Source organism: Cupressus sempervirens, chromosome 10 (genome assembly GCF_028749045.1).
Source record: "Cupressus sempervirens isolate cs-2001-9-10 chromosome 10, ASM2874904v1, whole genome shotgun sequence".
NCBI classification, from domain to species: Eukaryota; Viridiplantae; Streptophyta; class Pinopsida; order Cupressales; family Cupressaceae; genus Cupressus; species Cupressus sempervirens.
This window is the reverse complement of record NC_143127.1, coordinates 18899558-18919736: the sequence shown is the minus strand read 5'-3', so window position 1 is coordinate 18919736 and position 20179 is coordinate 18899558. Positions and strand designations below refer to the sequence as shown.

Below are 20179 nucleotides of genomic sequence, written 5' to 3'. Positions count from 1 at the left end.
TTACACAACTCTGGGTAAAACATTCACTTGACTTACTTTGAAGGAGCAGATGCAGAGCATTGCAACTGATGCTGATTCTCAAGGCAGTAAGGGAAACTCAAAATGAACTTCTAGATGACTCAAATTCAAGATTGATACATGTTGGGCATTAGTTTTAATGGTGAGACCCATGGTGAGATGAGAAGCACTGAAGTCATGTATGATATAACATTGAAAGATAGATAATTCTAGAATCTTGTTTCAAAATGATGGCCTAATTGATACTGTAAGAAGAATAGGTATGTCTTTTGTTGGACTCAAATTATTTGCTTAACATTCCATGAAAAGCCCAAGCTTTAATTCTGTTTTAATTACCATAGACTTCTATCAAGGCTGTGCAATTTTCTATTCAGGATATACAAGTTCAGTGACATCTATCTTATTATCTTTGAGTTCTTGCTTTCCAAGATTTCTTTTCCTTCAAGTTTGAATATGTTATGTCTGATCCAAACTTTTACTTGTTGCTATAGATTGGGCTGAAAGTAAATTGGTTGAAATGGATGGGTCTTCAAGTGATGGCAGCGAATCTACTTTAGTTTGTGTCTGTTGTGGCAAGCCTGCTCGCCTTCAGTAAGTGCATGTTATAAATATATTTAGGACTGTAAATTGTTTTGTTTTGCATCTTCTAATGTAAGCTTGTAGTCATAATATTTATGTCATTTTGAAATATTTTTGCATTGTTATATCAATTGAAACTTGAATTTCATTTTGGTTTGATGCATCTTGGTTTTTATTTTACCTGATGTCATCCTTGATTGTGATTAGTCCAAAGAGGAATTTGGATCCCTGAATTTTGCCAGAATTATAATTTATCCCATTAAGGGCAACACAAAATGGAACAGCATGTAACTATAGAACCTTTCTTCAAACTATCAGGAGAAACTCCCTTGTAACAAAAACTAAAACTATGATCTCAGAACAATTGATTTACAATATGCAATACAAACAAACTTGAAACAAACATGTCTTTTGGTTCTTGGGCAAGGGCAGAATGCTCATCCATAGTACTTTTGGATGAGATTTTTATATCCCTTTTACTGAATTTTGAGAGCTAATATCTATAACAGCTAAGAAACACTTTAGTCATGAGCTAAAAGTAGAGATTAGAAAGCACGAGTCAGCACAAAAATTTGGATTGAAAAGATCAAACATGTTTCAACAAACCAATTAGCTGCTATCACATTCAATGCTACAATAAATTCATCAATTAAACTTGCGATACGAAGTGTGCACTTTTCAAGGAAGACTATTTCACAAACCAACAATCATAAATTACAGAAGACAGCTGGAACAATAATCTTGGCAACAAACATGCATAAAATATTACCATTCGGTTCAATGTAAGTGACAACAGAACTTTATTATAGGTGTTTATTAGTTTACAATAATTTTGAATGCAATTTATTCAAGGCAAATAAAAGACATAGCAAAGCACATTAAAATGGTTTGCTTGCATACAAAGCAAGCCTTGGAAACAAAGTTATATTAAAGGCAAATTTTCGAAAATTGGAAATCTTGAAATAAGATGTCTTTGAATGTATTGTCTAGAAATTCATTAAAAAATAGTTTTCTTCCTAAAATAACAATGAGTAAATATTGTTGTGGCTAAAATAGCAACTCTGTTTTCAATTGTTTTGTTAGTATGAAATTGATTCAAGACAGTTCATTCTGACCATAACAAATTGAACTCTTATCACAAATGAAACCTAACAATAACGAATTTAACACAGAGTGAGAGAGCAACAATTGAATGAGGGGTGAATGGGAAAGTTTCTTTTACTTGAATATGAAGGAACATAAATTTGACTCTTCCAAATGGCAAGCATGTTCAAATATATATACATATAGATGGTAGGTATTAATATGGTTAATATACATGCTCATTGACAATGAGAGTAATGTGTTGACTGGTGAAATATGCCTTCTTAAATATTTTCTGGCAGTTCTTGAAAAATGAATTTCTATTGTGTTTCTGAATCCTGATTGCCTGGTTTTTTGTTTTCTTTTCCAATTTGCAAATTAAAATAAAAAGTTTGCTGAAACTGTTTGTCTTCTTTTAATTGATGAAAGGCTGAAGGTGCAAAGTTTATATTAATTCTATAACAGACGTACATATTAATTTCAGAGAGGTTGAGGATGGCTCCAGGTCTTCTGCCAGTTATACCAAAATGGGCAAAATCAACAAAATTGCCCTGTTTTTCTGACTACCTACCCTTTACATATATATTTACTGATCTATTTGCTGTATGAGATGCTAAGTCCTAGATTAATAATGCCAGAGTGTCATGGGAAACAAAACTGCACCTATAAGCCTTCATTGAGTATAGCTATGACTATAATCTATTCTATTAACAAATTAACACTTTTATAGCTATATACCATATACAAGAGAAGAAAGCTATTACTGCACTGCTACGGCTTTGCCTTTGTCACCTCGAGGAAATGCAGTTGGTCGCTTGGCACTTTGATTGTATATTTGTGAATCTAATCCACCCTCTTCATCCTGTTTTAGTCTCAAGAGCTTCATAAGACACTCTGACAATCAATTTCCTTGCTTCAAAATTCAATCTTCTATAGCTACCGCTGGTAATTTAGGCACCATTTACCCATCCTTCTTTATCACAAACAAGTCTTTAGGGTATGGATTTGTCAAATCGTCATTAATATTATCCATTTTCCTGTGCAGATCCTCCAAGATTTCTTCCTTAAAGCCCTTCCTGCTAAACATTGCGACAGACTCTTTTGTTTCTTCCATATGCAGTGTTATTGCAATAAGAACTGTTCAGTGATCCGTTCTTGGACTCTCAAAAGATTGTCATTCTGCAATGCCTGAAAAGCTGACAGGGTTTTCATCGTCTAGGAAAACTGTGGGGCGAAGCTCTGTACAAGGGTTTCTGCAGGTTGACAATGATAGAAAGAATCTCTTTTTCATCTTTTTAATAAATTTTAATGCTTTTACCAGCAAATGCTATAAGTAATTTAAAATTATATTAAATTTGAATATTCATCCCTTTTCCTTTTGAATGGGTTAGTGATCTTTTATTTGAATATTCACTAGTTTCAGTTTATGTTTTTCATTTTATTTTTGGCCCCATTTAATAATAGTAAATTGCCATTATTTGAACATTAACTTAAGGTGCTTTCTGGAACTTAATTACTATTTTTATTATTCCCCTGCAAATCCCCCCTTCAGCTTATATGGAATAGAAATAGGCTTTGGTTCATCCAATTTGAATCCGTTTGAAGAATGGAACATTACAATTGGTGAAATATGATATTATGAGATTTCAAACCATAGATGAAAAAATGGCCATTAACTTGTAGAAATTGCGAGTATTCATGAGTCAAAACTTGCAGCGAGTCGCTCAAAAAGTTGGCCTCAATTTTTTCCAAGACCTACAGTAGTTTCCTGCATAAAACTCGTCAAAATGTGTGATTTGTTTCCTTGTAACCTGGCAAAAACCTCATCCAAATAACAAATAAAAATGAAACCCTGATGAAAGAAGTCATTACGAAGTGATTTCCAGTCATTTTTGCAGAGTTGACGAATACTGGGAGGGTGGTGAATCAATATTAGAAACATTTAAAAACATGAAACTGTTAAGCATGAACGCTGATGGTATTCCTATGGGGGAATATCCTAGCATTGTTGGTGACATGATTCAGAGGTTGTGTGTTGCATTCATGACAGGGTTTGTCATTGATGTCAACATACTGGTTATTCTGTGAAGACTAGCAATACAATATACAGAGTTTGGATTTGTGAGGTTCGAGGAATACAAATGAGCTTATGCAGACTTGAGATAATGCTCTACATAGTGTCCAGATGCTATAATTAAGAGCACGTATGGATATATGAAGACTGGACAAAGATATGATGGATTTAGTGAAGGCAGCATTTAGACAGTTTCTGTGTAGTGGTTATTATTGTTTGGGTTGTATCTCCAATAGAGATGGAATTGGGTCATGCGGACTTGGACAGAGGTAGAAGACATGATGAAGATGCTACGGTCAAACACGATGAGCATCGAGTTAAGAGTTATGAAGACTGTGAGTTGACAATTGTGTGTAATTGTGAAATGATGTAATGTAACGTGTAAATGTAATATCTTAAGTTAGTCCTATATTATTATTGTAAATTGAGAAAGCCTTAAGGGGGACTCAATAATTTGTTTTAGGACTTGGTATAAAGGAAAGATGTTTTCCTTGTGGTAGAGTTTGCATTGTGTAATGCGAGTATGCGAACTTTTATGTGAGATCCAGTGAACGTGATAACGAATATCTTTTGATCAAAGAAGTGTTTGGTGTAGCGAGGCATAGTGAGCCGACAAAGAACTGTATTTGGCAAAGAAGTTGCCATTGGACAGTGTTGGTGTACCATTGTATTATTCAGTGAGGATAGTACTGAAGCTGTTTGGACAGTGGTTCCATTCGTCTTCCTTAACAACTCTTAACAGGGTTGGCACAACTCCTAAAAAGGACTGATATGTATTGAATGTATTTAATTGACTCTCAACAAGGTCTATCCTCTAACAAGGAATTTTTTATATCATTTTGTGGGTGCCATCCCCACTAGGGTTTTCCCTCTAACCAAGGGTTTCCCTAGTTAACATATCTGGCATTATTGTGTATGGTTGTTGCATCTGCTTTTAAAATGTTTTGAAATTAATAAGGATATTGAGAGTTTTTTTAGTTGTGTAATTGATTCACCCCCCCTCTTAGTTATCTTGGTGGGCTTCACTTTCGAACAATTGTTATTAGAACATTAGGTCCTTGAAGGAAAAACTTAACAACTTAAGGAGATCTATGGCGCAGTTCAGGAAAGAAAGTCTGAAGTTTGATGGAGTTAAGTATGACAGTTGGAAGGAAAAGATGAAGGCACATTCGCTATGCATGGGTCCAGATTATTGGTTGATTACTAAGAGTAAGAAGGATGTGATTGACGAAAAGGATCTTGAAACTTGTGATGAAGCTCAGAGAGATGTATTCATGCTAAATATGCTTGCTAGAGAAGCACTCTTATCAGCTCTTCCAAAAACTGAATTCACTAAGGTAAAAACTTTAAGATAAGCTCATGAAATTTGGATTTCTTTGCAAGTTACATTTGAAGATGATGATCACGCTTAGAGGGTTAGACTACAAAATTGAATATTACTATACCAAGATGCTAAAATGATGGAAGATGAATCTGGAAGAAGTTATTTTGGTAGAATAGTAGAAATTGTTGCAAGAAATAAGACTTGTGGAGGATCTAAATTTGAAGATGAGGTTAGATGGAAGATATTGAAGACTTCTACACTTGCATGCAGATAGACAACACAAATGATTGAACAAGTTATTCCCTTATCACCAAAATTTAAAAGAGAGAAAATTACAGTTAGCAGAAATGTGGATGAGATAGAGTGGAGAATTGCCTAATGTTGAAATTGCATTTAGTGCATTGAGTATTCAACCTATGTTGACAAGGAGTGCAAGTACAAGTGGAGATCATCCTAGCAGTACCTGAACAAAAATTGAAGAAGAAAAGAAGATTGAGGAAGGACTTGTCCTGCTTATGAAGAGAGAACCAAAGGTAACAAAATCTTTAAATGTTGTATCTCTGTAAATATTAGAATGTTCAGCATGGACTAGCTGGAGTACTCTGTATGCCCACCATGATTCACCATTCTTAAATGGTGTCCTATGTTGCTTCCCTGCTTGGCAAGCTCCGCAAACGCGATGGTTCTGGGTCTGAATATTAGGTAGGCCATGGACTAAATTATCTTGAGCAAGTTGTGCTAGATATTGAATGTTCAGATGACCATATCGCTGATGCCAGAGACTACTGAGAGTGGATGATTCGGCGATGAAGGCATGCTCAAGGAAATCGCCTGAATCTACAAGCCTATAAATACCATGATCCTCAAGACCGAAAGCAAGGGTAGTGCGGGAAACACGATCAATAATCGAACACTTATTTCCACTGAAAACGACATCCAACTAAGGAGAGTGCTTCATAATCTGACTAACAGATAGAAGATTATGTTTCATGCCAGGAACATAACATACATTAAAAAGAAACATGAAGGTTATTTTAATACCCCCCCTTAATGCTCAATCTATTTACTACACCAATAGATCCCCTGAATTTAACAAACTTGTCAGGACCAAGGGGTTTAGTGAAAATATCTGCTAATTGCTCTGAGGTAGGAACATAGCGTAACTGAATAGATCCATCTTCTACTAATTGTCGGATGTAATGGCAATGAAGCTCTATGTGCTTGGTTCGTTCATGAAACACTGGGTTCTTGGCAAGTTTGAGTACGCCCTGATTGTCTGAAAACAAAGAAGTCGAAACATGGTGTGTAAGGAATGTGTGATGGCAAAACAAAAGAAAAACTCATTCCAAGCAAAAAATTTACATCTATGAAGTTGGAGATCACATGCATAGATTTGGGTGGTCCTACTAAGGCAAAAGCATTCTATGGTGAAAGGTATTTTTATGATTCTTGTTGATGATTTCACTAGAATGATTTGGGTAGCATTTCTTATAGAGAAATCTGAAGCTTTTGAGAAATTTAAGATATTTAAGAGTAGAGTTGAAAATGAATCTGGTTTGAAGATTAAATGTTTGAGATCTGTATGAGGTGGAGAGTTTACTTCAAATGAGTTTAACAGTTTTTGTGAAAAAAATTAAATTAAAAGACACCTTTCAGCCCCTAAGACACTTGATCAAAATGGGATAATAGAAAGGAGGAATGAAACAGTGACAGAGGCAACAAGAGCAATGATGCTTGAGAACAATGTATCTAAGATCTTTTGGAGAGAAGCAATAAATACAGTAGTGTACACTATGAATAGAGTACAAATCAGACAAAGCATTGGTAAGACACCTTATGAAGTTTGGTTTGGACATACACTCTTAGTTAAGTATTTCAGAATCTTTGGAAGTAAATGTTACATTAAGAGAGATGATGATGTTGGAAAGTTTGATTCAAGGAGTGATGAAGGTATGTTTCTTGGGTATTCATTGAAAAGTAAAACATATCGATGTTTTAATTAGAGAACTAAGACTATTGTTGAGAGCGCAAGTGTGAGAGTTGATGAGAAGTTTAGAATTCAGGAAATAATACTTGATTACAATTCTGATGAAGAGACTAATCCAAGGCCTAATAAAGAACATGTCAATAAGGAATTATTTTATGAGTCTGACATTGATATGCATAATGAAATTCAGAGGGAAGCACAAAGAGAAGAACAAAGAGAAGAACCAAGATTCGAACCTAGAGTTGAATAGCGACACCTAACAAAAATTTAATAAAGAATAACCGTGCTGATCAAATTTTTGGAAGCAAAGATAGAGGAGTTATGACAAGAAACAAGGTACAAGAAGAACTATGTTTGATTTCTCAAATTGAATCTAAAAATGTTGATGAAGTTAGTAAAGATGATTTTTGGATTAAAGCTATGAAAGAAGAACTAGAGTAGATTGAAAAGAACAATACATGGGAATTATTTCCTAGACCTTAGGATAAGATATTATTGGAACTAGGTATTTAGAAACAAAATGAATGAACAAGGTGAAGTTGTGAGAAACAAAGCAAGACTGGTATGTAAAGGTTATTCGCAATAAGAAAGGATTGATTTTGAGGAAACATTTGCACCTATTGCTAGAATAGAGGCAGCAAGAATGTTTTTGGCATATGCAGCTAACAAAAATTTCAAAGTGTATTAGATGGATGTCAAATAAGCTTTTCTAAATGGTGAACTAGAAGAAGAGGTATACATTGAGCAGCCTGATGGTTTTCCTTTGACAGAGCAAGGAGATATGTTTTGTAAATGGAAGAAAGCATTGTATGGATTGAAACAAGCACCTAGATCCTGGAATGTCAAATTGGATAAGTATTTGATAAGATTGAGATTTGCAAAAGGTAATTCTGATAGTAATTTGTATTTGAAGGAGATTGACAATGGCTTACTGATTGTTGGGGTATTTTTGGATGACATAATCTTTGGAGGTGATGATGAAGCAAGTGAAGCATTTGTAGTAGAGATGAAGGAGTTTGAGATGAGTATAATTGGTGAGATGAAGTATTTCTTGGGATTGTAGATTGTTCATAACAAAGTTGGTATCTTCATATCACAAGCTAAGTATCTTAAGGACTTGTTGAAAATATTTGGTTTGGAAAGTTGTAAACTTGTTGGAACACCTATGGTAACTGGCCACAAATTGTCTAGCAAAGATGAAACCTCTACTGTTGAACAGAGAAAGTACAGATCTATGATTGGAGGATTGTAATACTTAACACACACTAAACTTGATATATCTAATGCAGTTGGAATTGTGGCAAGATTTCAAGCTGATCCTAAAGAGTCATAATATGTAGCAGCAAAGATAATTTTCAAATATTTGAAGGGTAAACCTGATTTTGGATTATGTATGATAGATCAAATGGTTTTACTTTATGTGCGTACACTGATGTGGATTGGGCAAGAACTGTAGATGACAAGTGGAGCATTTTTCTTGGGGGAAAGATTGATTTCTTGTCTAAGCAAGAAACAAGATTGTATTTCACATAGTACAATAGAGTATGTAGCAGCAACAAATAGTTGTAATTAGATAACTTGGATGAAACCAATGCTGAAAGATATTGGGATTAAGTTTACAGAGCCTATTATCATACATTGTGATAACAAAAGTACAGTCAGTATGTCAAAGAATCTAGTTTTACATTAAAAAACAAAGCATATATCTACTAAGTATCACTTTTTGAGAGAGAAGGTTGTAGAGAAAGAAATCAAACTGGAGTATATTAGCACAAAGGAGCAGATAGTAGAGATATTTACAAAACCTTTTCCAAAGGATATATTATGAGTACTTGAGAGGTATGCTTGGGGTTATGCCACAACCTACTTTTTAGTTGTTGATGTAGAGATTGTCCAGTGGTAACATAGCACTATTTCTTTTATCTAGACTGGATGCTTGATGCTTCCTCTATGGGGGAGTATCTGTGTCTGAGCTGAGTCATTAAGGACTCTTGGTATTGATATTTAACAATGTCTTTGGACACTTGAGCTTATTGCAGATCTTATGAAGAGAACAAACATAATTATTCCTTTGTCATTGATGTCAATGGGGGAGAGTAACACATGAAAAACATTTTTGTATATTATTGATTGATATCAACAGAGGAGAGATCCACATAAAATATCCTTGTATAATGATGTCAACGAGGGAAGAATGTCCTTTGGGGGAGAGTTGTTCCTGAAGGAGAAATTTGATTGATGAAGAGGATTTGAAGATTTGAATGATGAAGAGGTTTTGAAAAGATGCTGACGTATGGGGAAGATTAACACCTTCCTTGTGCATGATGGTTATAGTATAGTGGACATTTATGGACAACACGAATGGGGGAGCAGGTGCAACAGAGACATTCAGTATTCATGGAACTTAAATGTTTTTCATCTATGTTGCCATCAATGCCAAAAGGGGAGATTGTTAAGCATGAATGCTGATGGTATTCCTATGGGGGAGTATCCTAGCATTTGTGGTGACATGATTCAGAGGTTGTGTGTTACATTCACGACAAAGTTTGTCATTGATGTCAACATATTGGTTATTCCGTGAAGGTTGGCAGTACAATAGACAAAGTTTGGATTCGCGAGGTTCAAGGAATGCAAATGAGCTTATGCAGATTTGGGATAATGTTCTAAAGAGTGTCCAGATGCTATTGTTAAGAGTGCGTATTGATATATGAAGCTTGGATAGAGATATGATGGATTTAGTGAAGGCATTGGTAGACAGATTTTCTGTGTAATGGTTATTGTTGTTTGGATTGTATCTCCTAACAGAGATGGAATTTGACATAGGAGCATCTTGGGTTAATGAGCAATCTTGCATAAATAAAAAATATTCCTTGTTTTTTGTTCCAGTTTGTTGTTCGCGAAGTAGCTGTTGCTGCCTTTGGTTTTAGGTTGAGCGCAGTTTATATCATGTCGAGGACCTATCTTAGATCCTTGTCCTAAGTGCGCACATTCTGATGTTTCATATTCTTCGAGTTTTGTGTCTTTCTTTGCTGTCTCTGTTTCATGTAGTTTTCATCCAGCGAGGTATGCTGTTTTTGTTGGCATGGTTTTCATTGACGACGTGGCGTCTTGTGTAATTGGGGGCCGACTCCTAACTCCCGTGTGGACCTATTCTTAAGTGTATGTGATCTAATGTTGTCCTTTGCTTGGGTTTTGGTTTACTTTTCCAAGAATGGACCTATAATGTAATTAAATGCTTGACTAGCCAACTTGTGGCTTAGCTGGCTATATAAGAAGCTTGGTTAGATGTAGGAGATCATGAATTTTGGATTGAGAGATAGGAGATGCAAGCATGGACTCTTGTTTTGTAATTCATCTTTGTATAAGGCCGCAACCTGGAAGGCCTCCCAGGTGGGATGTTGCTCTCTTTATATGTGAAGTGAAATAATTAGAGCTATGAAAGATCTTTGGTTTCTTGTTCTGTATTTGGTTAAGCTTCCATGTCTTACTTTGAGCAAGGAGGTTGTTATTAGGTCTAAGTTGGTTTATTCCACCTTACTCCTACCCTTTCATCCTCCCTTGTGTTAGAATTGGGTCATGCTGTCTTGGGCAGAGGTAGAAGACATGATGAAGATGCTATGGTCAAACGCGTTCATCCAGATGAACATCAAGTGAAGAGTTATAAAGATTGTGAGTCGATAGTTGTGTGTAATTGTGAAATGATGTAATGTAACGTGTAAATGTAATATTTTTAAGCTAGTCTTATATTATTATTGTAAATTGAGAAAGCCTCAAGGTCGACTCAATAATTTGTTTTAGGACTTGGGCAGAGGTAGAAGACTTGATGAAGACGCTATGGTCAAACACGCACATCCAAATGAGCATTGAGTGAAGAGTTATAAAGACTGTGAGCCAACAGTTGTGTAATTGTGAAATGATGTAATGTAATGTGTAAATGTAATATCTTAAGTTAGTCGTATATTATTATTGTAAATTGAGAAAGCCTCAAGGTTGACTCAATAATTTGTTTTAGGACTTGGTATAAAGGAAATATGTTTTCATTGTAGTAGAGTGCATTGTGCGGATATTTGTGTAATGCAAGTATGTGAACTTGTATGTGAGATCTAGTGAACCTAATAACAAATATCTTGTGATTAGAAAAGTGCTTGGTGTAGTGAGGCACAATGAGCTGACAAAGAACTGTATTTGGCAAAGAAGTTGTTGTTGGATAGTGTTGTGTACCATTGTATTATTTAGTGAGGATAGTACTGAAGCTGTTTGGACAGTGGGTCCATCTGTCTTCCTTAACAACTCTTAACAGGGTTGGAATCTCCTAAAAGGGATTCAAAGTTTTCTAACATGGACTGATATGTATTGAATGTATTTCATTGACTAACAAAGTCCATCCTCTATCAGGGAACTTTTTATTAGTACATCATTTTGTGGGTACCATCCCCACTAGGGTTTTCCTTGGTTAACATATTTGTTGTTATTGTGTATGGTAATCTTTCTATGGTTGTTGCATCTAATGTTTACATGTCTTGGAATAATAAGGATATTGAGAGTTGTTTTAATTGCATAACACAAATTACACAGCACCTCTTCCATTACGCTAACCAGTCTGAAATGATTTTTGCAGCATTCAGGAAGACAAACATCAATTTTATGATACAGACATCAAACTGAAACTCTGTAGGCTCAATTTCATGCACAGCTTAAATACATGCTGGATTCTGCTATATATATCCAACTCTCATCTGACTCTGAATGACATAGCCTCCTTATATACTTGACCGGAAAACTATCCTGCTTCCTTTCTTGACTGCCTTAAAAAAACACTGAAACAAATGAATGGCTTGAGTATATATTATTTACTTTAGAATAGTCTTTAATTTACTTCAGAATAGTCTTTAATGCAGAAATGCTTACAAGAATCTGCAGCTGCCTCATACACCTTCAATTCTCTTGGAAAACTGTCAGACCATAATTAATTTTGAAAATGCCCAGCACTTTCTCAAACAACCAGCCTATAAAAATGAATTGCTCAATATTTGTATCATCACTTGAACAAGAATCCGATTCATGGATTCATCTATTTTCGGTATTTAACCTCAACATTTATTTCATCAGATGAACATCAACCTTTGAGATCAATGACAAAAATATTCAACAATTTTGATGCATGGTTTACAAATTGGAAGCACAGCTTAGGGCACACAGGAGGCAACAGGTTGCTTTTATTTAAACTAAGTTACTGGTTCGGGTTTGGATATGAGAACTAGGTATGTGGATACGTGATTTTTTCCATTATGGTACATATGGCTATGTGTGTTTATATATATATACACAAAAAAAAGAGAAATAAGAAGAATTATAAAAGTAAATCATTCGATAGTATGAATCTATGATGCTTGATCATTGATCAATGTCAAACCAAAATTGATGTATGAATATTTATATTGATTGTGACCACCATAATTACCAATGTACTCTCAATATTATAAGTAAAACTAATTAAATGGTTAATAGTAATAATGATTATTAATTTTTTTTTATTACTAATGCTAATTTTACATTAATCAATGTAATATAATATAGTATAAATAATCAATTATTAAAAATAATTAATTAACATATTACTAAATTCATATTGACATTTATCAATATATACTAATCAAAGTATCTAATAATATTAATGATATAATATAGTTCTCATTAACAAGTGGATATTAAACCTTTTAGAATATTATAATGTTCCTTTAATGGTGATTTTAGTTAGTCTTTAGTTTATTAGGTAGTTTCTATTTTTGTCTTTAGTTCATGATTGTTTCTTTTAGAAATATCGTCTTTGTAAATCTATATAAGGAGCTTTCATATCCTTTGTTTAGTACAACTACAAAAACATTGATTTACCATAATATGGTATTAGAGCAAGTCGATGGGATTTCATAAAACTTGGCAGATTTTTTAAGGAAAATTTGTGCCTATTTTTATTTGGATTTTTCTTCCAGATATTTGCTTTTCGATTTTTAGAAATAGAAATCATTAGAGGTATTTTATGAAACTTTTGTAGTTCGTTGGAGGATTTTTGCTGGAAATTGCAAGCCTGGTTAAGGGTTTTGATCCCGCGATTTCTTGGTTGCAGCAAAAGCCTCTGATTTTTTAGGGTTGTATGTACTTGCACGTTTGTTGCACGTACTTGCATGTGCTCGCATGTTGCTTCAATGTGGTGGTTTAGCATGTGAAGTCTCGTGTTTTATTGCCCGTCAAAATTTCTAGTGGGGTTTCATAATTTTTTCCCTTAAAATAAAATTTTGATGGGTTTACATAATTTTTCCTTTAAAAAAGTGTATGATTTTGTAATTTGCAAAGTTGCGTGGAATTCCTTTGTGGATTTATATTTTTTTCCTCAAAAATTAGCTAGCGGTTTATATTTTTCTCCTCAAAAATTGTCAAGTGGGTTTATAAATTTTTCCTCAAAATTTATCTCTTGAAATGAAGTTTTGCATTCTATTATCCATGTCTCGGATTTTGTTTGGTTTTGATTGATTTTTCACCTAAAAAATCATGTTGGGTTTTGATCAAATTTTCATCTCAAAAATTGTGTTGGGTTTTTCGTTGATTTTTCTCCTAAAAAATTGTGGTTTTTTCTAGTTTGTTTTGGAGCATCATGCTCACCTGCAAAGTTTGGAGGGTTTGTTGATTTTTTCTCCAAATCGTGCTAGCTGTTCTCAATGTTTGTTTCTGTCTCCAAGGAAGAGCGGCTTTGTTATCCACCATCAGGTTGGATGTTTTTGTGATAATTTCTCTAGTGTTACTCAGAGACAGACCCAGACCCTGGGTCACCCTGGACCTTATCCTTCACTGTTAGATTTCTTTTTACTGAGAAAGGATATTTAGTCCTTCTCTTGCCTATTTTTGTTCCCTTTCTTTGCTTTCTTGTTCGCTCTTTCTAAGACATCGTTTGATGTTCCTGTTGGGTTGTTTTTCTCCCCTAATGTATCTTCCAATCCCTTAGACCCTTTGTTGGTCTCTTGTTGAACATTAATACCATTATCTTATCTTATTTGGTCAGTTGTTTTGCTGATTTTGGTAGTGTTGATGACAAACTCATCTCAATGGTAGAGTTAATGGCAGACTCTTGTCTCTTTTTGTAGAGCATTGTGAAGAAGGGGGCACTTTTCTCTGTTATTTTTTGGATAGATTTAGGCTTGTTGGTCATTTACATTTTGCACATCCAGGGAGGGTCTCAGTAACAACAAAACGTTTTGAAGAATTTGTGACCAAAAGAAATCAGTTAGACAATAACCATTTGGGGAGGGTATTAGAATATTATAATGTCTCTTTAATGGTCATCTTAGTTAGTCTTTAGTTTATTAGGTAGTTTCTATTTCCCTCTTTACTACATGATTGTTTCTTTTAGAAACATCGTCTTTGTAAATCTATATAAGGAGCTTTCATATCCTTTGTTTAATACAACTATGACAACATTGATTTACCATAACAAAATCCACATGACAATAATTAGTGATAAGACTTGATGAATAGCGCCCACTATAAAATAAAGCTAATTTACTAATATAAAATGTCAATTATAATAGCCATGGAATAAAAATGGGGCATCCTTGAAATGTGGTTATAGTGTTATAAGAAGTCGTGTCCATAAAATATAAGATATAAAATCTGATTCAAAAGTAAAGGAAGCACATTAACAACTAGAGAAAGTCTTGCAAAATGATAGTATAAATAATTTAATAGGAAAAAGACAAGTTAAAGCTGTAGTCAAAATCAGCACTTAGGAAGGGAGAGTTCACACGTGTAGCAAGATAAAAAAAAGATGGAATTTATGAATTTCCATTCATAAATAAAGGTAAGATACATGTCTCTCTTTTGAGTTTAGGCAAAAAGGTATATTATGGTAATGATTAGCATGGATAAGAAATAATCGTACTCTTAATAAAAAATAATGAAATACCTTTACAAAATAAACTCATATTAAATAGTGAATAAATAATAACTCAAATGTGGTAAGTAATTTATATAAATAGGCATAAAGCTATTATGAAATGAATTAAATATATATACATGAGAATAGTCTATAATTATTGTTGATGGGATTGAATAAAAAATGTTAGGAAATCAAAAAAATACTAATGCATGTGTGTATATATGAATGAATATATATAAATATTATGTATGAATATATATAAATAAAATGTATGAATATATATAAGTATTATTAGATTTATATGTGTGAGTATTATATGAATGTATACATTTTGTAATGCAAAGGAACTAGAGTGTTTATAGTATATTGTCTTATTCTCTCACTATAGCCTTGGGAGTTGATAGACGGTGTAGTGTAGGGAAAGGCAAAGTAAATCTAGGGAATTTACTGTATGTCAAGTGGCCTATGGCAAGTAAATCCATAGTCTCCCTTGGATTGAGTTTAGGGGAGAGCTAAGGAATCAAGAGTTAAAAATGTAAATTGCTAAATATATTATGAACTTAGATATTTATTTAGAAACATTAAATCTAACATATATTTGTGATATAAAGATGATTATATATACTAATTTAGTTCTTTAATCACTCATTAATACAACCAAGGGGATAGGGAATTTGATTAGGGGAAGGAGTAATTTGATCACGTTGGGGCAAAAGAGTCCCAATATGGATCAAAATCACGAGGGAACCTCAAGTTGTTTGTTTTCATACTCAAGCAACAATAATTCTACCATCTTCCTTAGGGTTAGTTATTAAGAGAGGATTAAGTAATTTAAGCTTAACTATGTATTGTTTCTAGATATGATGACATATGGTCATGAGTGAGAACTAGCATTCTTTTAGCTTGAAACGTTACAAATTAACATCCCTAAGTATTATTAAAACTCAGGAAGGGGAATTTTGGGACAACTTAAGTAAGACCCTATTATGGGTCATTACAAGTGGTATCAGAGCATGATCCTGCCATCCTATAGAGTAAAAGATAAATTGAAGAATTATTTTAATGAATGAAAATGAATCTAACAATTTGTGTATTATGTGTATGCTTCGTGTCTTCCTATATCAATGCGTATGCCTCATGTCTTCATAAGTTTATGCATATTTTCAAGTGTATGCACTCTATTAAATGTTTCATAATAGAGAGAGAGGAGTTGGAGTCATGTTATAATGCAAATATAATACTGGGGAATACTAAAAAAGGCACCACCACAAGATGATCTAAACCTTTCGAAAATAAGAGAGATATTGTTTGAAGTTACATCCTCTTTTATTAAATTATAAGTGGAAAAGATATTGTTGCTTGAGGGCAAGCAAATTTGGGAGGGGTGGGCTGTGACAAACCAAAATTAATGCATGAATATTTATATTGATTGTGACCACCATAATCAATATTATAAATTAAGTGGTTGATAGTAAATGAAGTATTAATCAATCAATATTTATTATTATTGTTCGTGACAGCCCATTATTTAATCGTTTGATTTATAATTATTGTTCGTGAATACTTCATTATAATATTTATATCAACCATTTTGAATATTTATATTGATTGTCATGAATATTAATTAAGTGGTTGATAGTAATAATGAAGTATTAATCAAAAATATTAATTAATAATACTAATTTTAAATTAATCAATATAATATGACATAGTATAAATAATCAATTATTAATAATTATTAATTAACATATTAATAAATTCATATTGACATTTATCAATATATACTAATCAAAGTAACTAATAATATTAATGATATAATATAATTTTCAATAACAAGTGGATACTAAATCCACATGACAATGATAGGCGATAAGAGTTAATGATTTTAGTTAATAGTGTTGAGTGGGTGGTGTTATTCTTTTTTGTTTCTCAAGACTATAACCACCTTGTTTTCCTTTTGCAACCAATTGCAAACATCTTGTTCTATTTTGAGTGTTGCTATTCGCCCAAGTGACAAACCTGTCTTATTTGGCCCTAGGCCCTCACACAATAAATCACTTTACCCCTAGGGCCCAACAAAATGAAGTTCGATTCGGTAGTTAGAGCCACTCCACAATCAATCAACTTCGAATACAATCACCTCACTTCAAACTAGCAAGATGGAGAGAGCAATGTGAAATGAAATGTGATTAGAGGCTTAATATGGGGCCGTTTTAGAATTGGAATGAAAAAACTAATAGAAAATTGTGTTTTGGGCTCACTTTTTCAACTTGACTACTGTTGGTTCTTAGAAGTCTATGCAGGCCCGTGCATGGTTTTCCTTGGTCCATGCCTTGTAGGGCTAGGGTTTGTGCACAAACGTGTGGGTTCTTTCGGGTCTACGGGTGTGTGGACCTGGACGGACCCATAGGTTTGTGTGTAGACCTTGGGTGTATTGGGCACAAACCATTCGACGGACTTGGAACTAGCTTGCACTTGGACCCAATTCGAGGGTCCAATGTGCGAACTCAGTAACTCAGTTTTTAAAATACTTTTAATTTTCTACAATGAAATGAGTATAATTTATTTTCTACTGTTTTAAAATCTTGCTATGTGTTTTTAATAAATGAAAACTGTTGTATATTTTATTTGTATGATTAGTATATTATATTTTTTCAAGTTTTAACCATACTTTTGTTATAATTTTATTTATTTATTATTATAAATTATAATGAAAGCTAAATGTGAATATATTAATAATAAATATATATTTATTTAACTAATTTTCACTATTTCCAAAATTAAATATATAAGATAAAATATTATTTAACACTTCAAAAATATATTTATATTTATATAATGTTTTGTATTGATAACCTGTAAATATTACATATGCTTTATGAGATGATGGAGATGGGAATATGTTATTCCAATTTGATAGATATGTGTGTTTTTCAAAAATAAAAAAATATATATTCTCAAATGTTTGACAAATTTGTCAGAGTTTTTGCTGAGATTTTTTTAGCGAGTCCGGAGTTTTAAATTTTTTTGGGCCAGATGAATCATTGTCAAGTCTGAGTTTTTCAACTATGTTAGAAATCATTTCTAAACTTATGTATTATGGTTTCACATTGTATACGATGAATGACTTTCAATGTTATCATATAAGAATTTTAAAATTTTCAAAATTTTAATAGATGCACATTACCATTGCCAAAAATTGCCTTTGTTCTGAAAATGCATTATTTCTATCCCCCTTCATCTCCCTCCTAGAAACTTGGTGTAATGTAGGTGATAAGGGTTTGTAGGCCTTTCCAACATACGTCCTTGGCACCAAAATGAAGAGCCGATGTGGCAAATGTTAATTGAAAGACAAGTTTCACTCCCTTTCCAGGTTGAGCCCAAACTGTTGCAGATCCTCAGTGGGTGGTCTTGAAATTGTTGGGCTAGTTGTAAAACGGCCTTCTGCTAAAGATCATGGCTTTTGGTACCATTAATTTTACACTTGACTTCAATGTTGAATCTTCTGCTTTCTGATCTCCTCCTCCTGCAGATCACCCCAAGGCACCATCTAACCTGTGACCAAATAACATGGCATAGAAAAACATGTTATGGATGAAACATCTGCAATCATATCTCTTACACAATTTCTCAGTTGAGCCCACGGTCATGCGCCTTTGATCAATTTTTTGGATCAGAATAGTTTTTTGTTCATGTATTTTGGCAAATTTGCAAGTACGCCTTCAGTTTAGATGCCACAGAGGTTTTTTGCCTTTAAAATTCTTCTGGGACTCACACCCTGTCTCATCTATTGAGGTGTGCCACAGGAGAAGGAAAAGGTCATTTGATGAATCTTAAACCTGAAAACTAAACTGGGTGGGTGATTGATGGGCAGCTGTTGTAGTTTGCAAGCTGCTTTATTTTTTTGAACGTTTTCAGCAAGTTTGGATGAACTGGGAAGACTTAGCTAACACTCCTAGACTTTTTGCTAGTGAAAGTAAAACTATTATTTTTCTGGATTTTGATGATTTGATTATCTTCCTTCTGGAGATCTCATTCTAGCAGTACAACAAGAAGCTGCATATACTTTGCTAATCCATATATATTTGGAATAGGAAGTCAATTTAATTTATGTGCAAAGTTTAGAGAGCTTCATATTTGCAACGAGAACTTCTGATTGAATAATCTGTGTAAAGTTGGGCTGTCTATGCTTATGGATGAATCTCGTGGGACATGTTTCCAGGAGATTGAGGAAAAAATAGTGAAGTAAAAAAGTTTTGGATAAGGCATCTATTGTTCTAGGGTATATAATAAACCTTACACTGTTCTCTTCATTCAAGGCATGCCTCTTTATCTTAGTTCAAAATAAGTTTAATTCTTAGATTCAGAGCATTTGGGAACATTTAAATATCATTAAATAATAATAATGTTTCATGACAATTATCCCTGATATGGAGGTAGTCTGAAGAACATTTGAGTACGGAAATTCAAATTTTCTGCATGTCTTTCTGATAATCATGTTAGTTGCTTGTAAACAATCTTTTTGGCATATACTCTTCATGCAAATTTCTATTACGTTTCTATGTAGTTTGATTGTAATGTATGTCTTGTACAGTTGTTCTAGAATAAGTCTAAACTTCTGTTATCACATCAGAAGCGTTTATAAGATGTTGTATGCTTGTATCTGTGCAGGTGTCCTAAATGCATTGAATTGAAGCTACCCCGTGCAAATGCTGCTTTCTGGTTTGTACACTGATTTCATGACTTTTTATTTGGAGATTCATCATCTTATTTGCTGCAATTTAAAATGGTATATTATGTTACAATTATCTTTGGGTAATTAAGCATTGTTGGAAATGGGATTGCCAGCTTGCATATTTTATTATTTAGGCATTGTGCAATAATTAGTTTACTTTTGTAGGAAGTGGCCCTACAATATTAAATTTTCAATCCTCTTTTTGTAAAAGCAGTCATTTTTTTCAGACACCCAGAGTTTTATGGCAGAGATTATGCAATTTGAATGTTAAGACTTATAATTATACCTTTATGAGTATTTGTGCCAACTTAATGTTTTGACTACGAATGTAGTGTATCTGAGTGAAATTATTGCATTGTCATTGTTAAATGTGTCTCGATTGCTGAACAAATAAATGTAAAATTTATAATGGGACTTTTCTGAAGTCAGCTATGATGAAACTTTTATGCATC

The 20179-nt window shown here is 33.5% G+C and overlaps 1 protein-coding gene across 1 annotated transcript in view; it reads left to right on the top strand.

The window, feature by feature from the left end:
* The window catches only part of LOC149532355 (methionine aminopeptidase 1A-like), a 270451-nt gene that overhangs the window by 32347 nt on the left and 217925 nt on the right, over positions 1-20179 (top strand). Inside the window, exons 3-4 of the mRNA XM_089807592.1 lie at positions 510-609; positions 19664-19714. Coding sequence (XP_089663718.1) covers positions 536-609; positions 19664-19714 — 125 coding nt within the window. The 5' untranslated portion in view covers positions 510-535. The remainder of the gene's footprint in view (positions 1-509; positions 610-19663; positions 19715-20179) is intronic.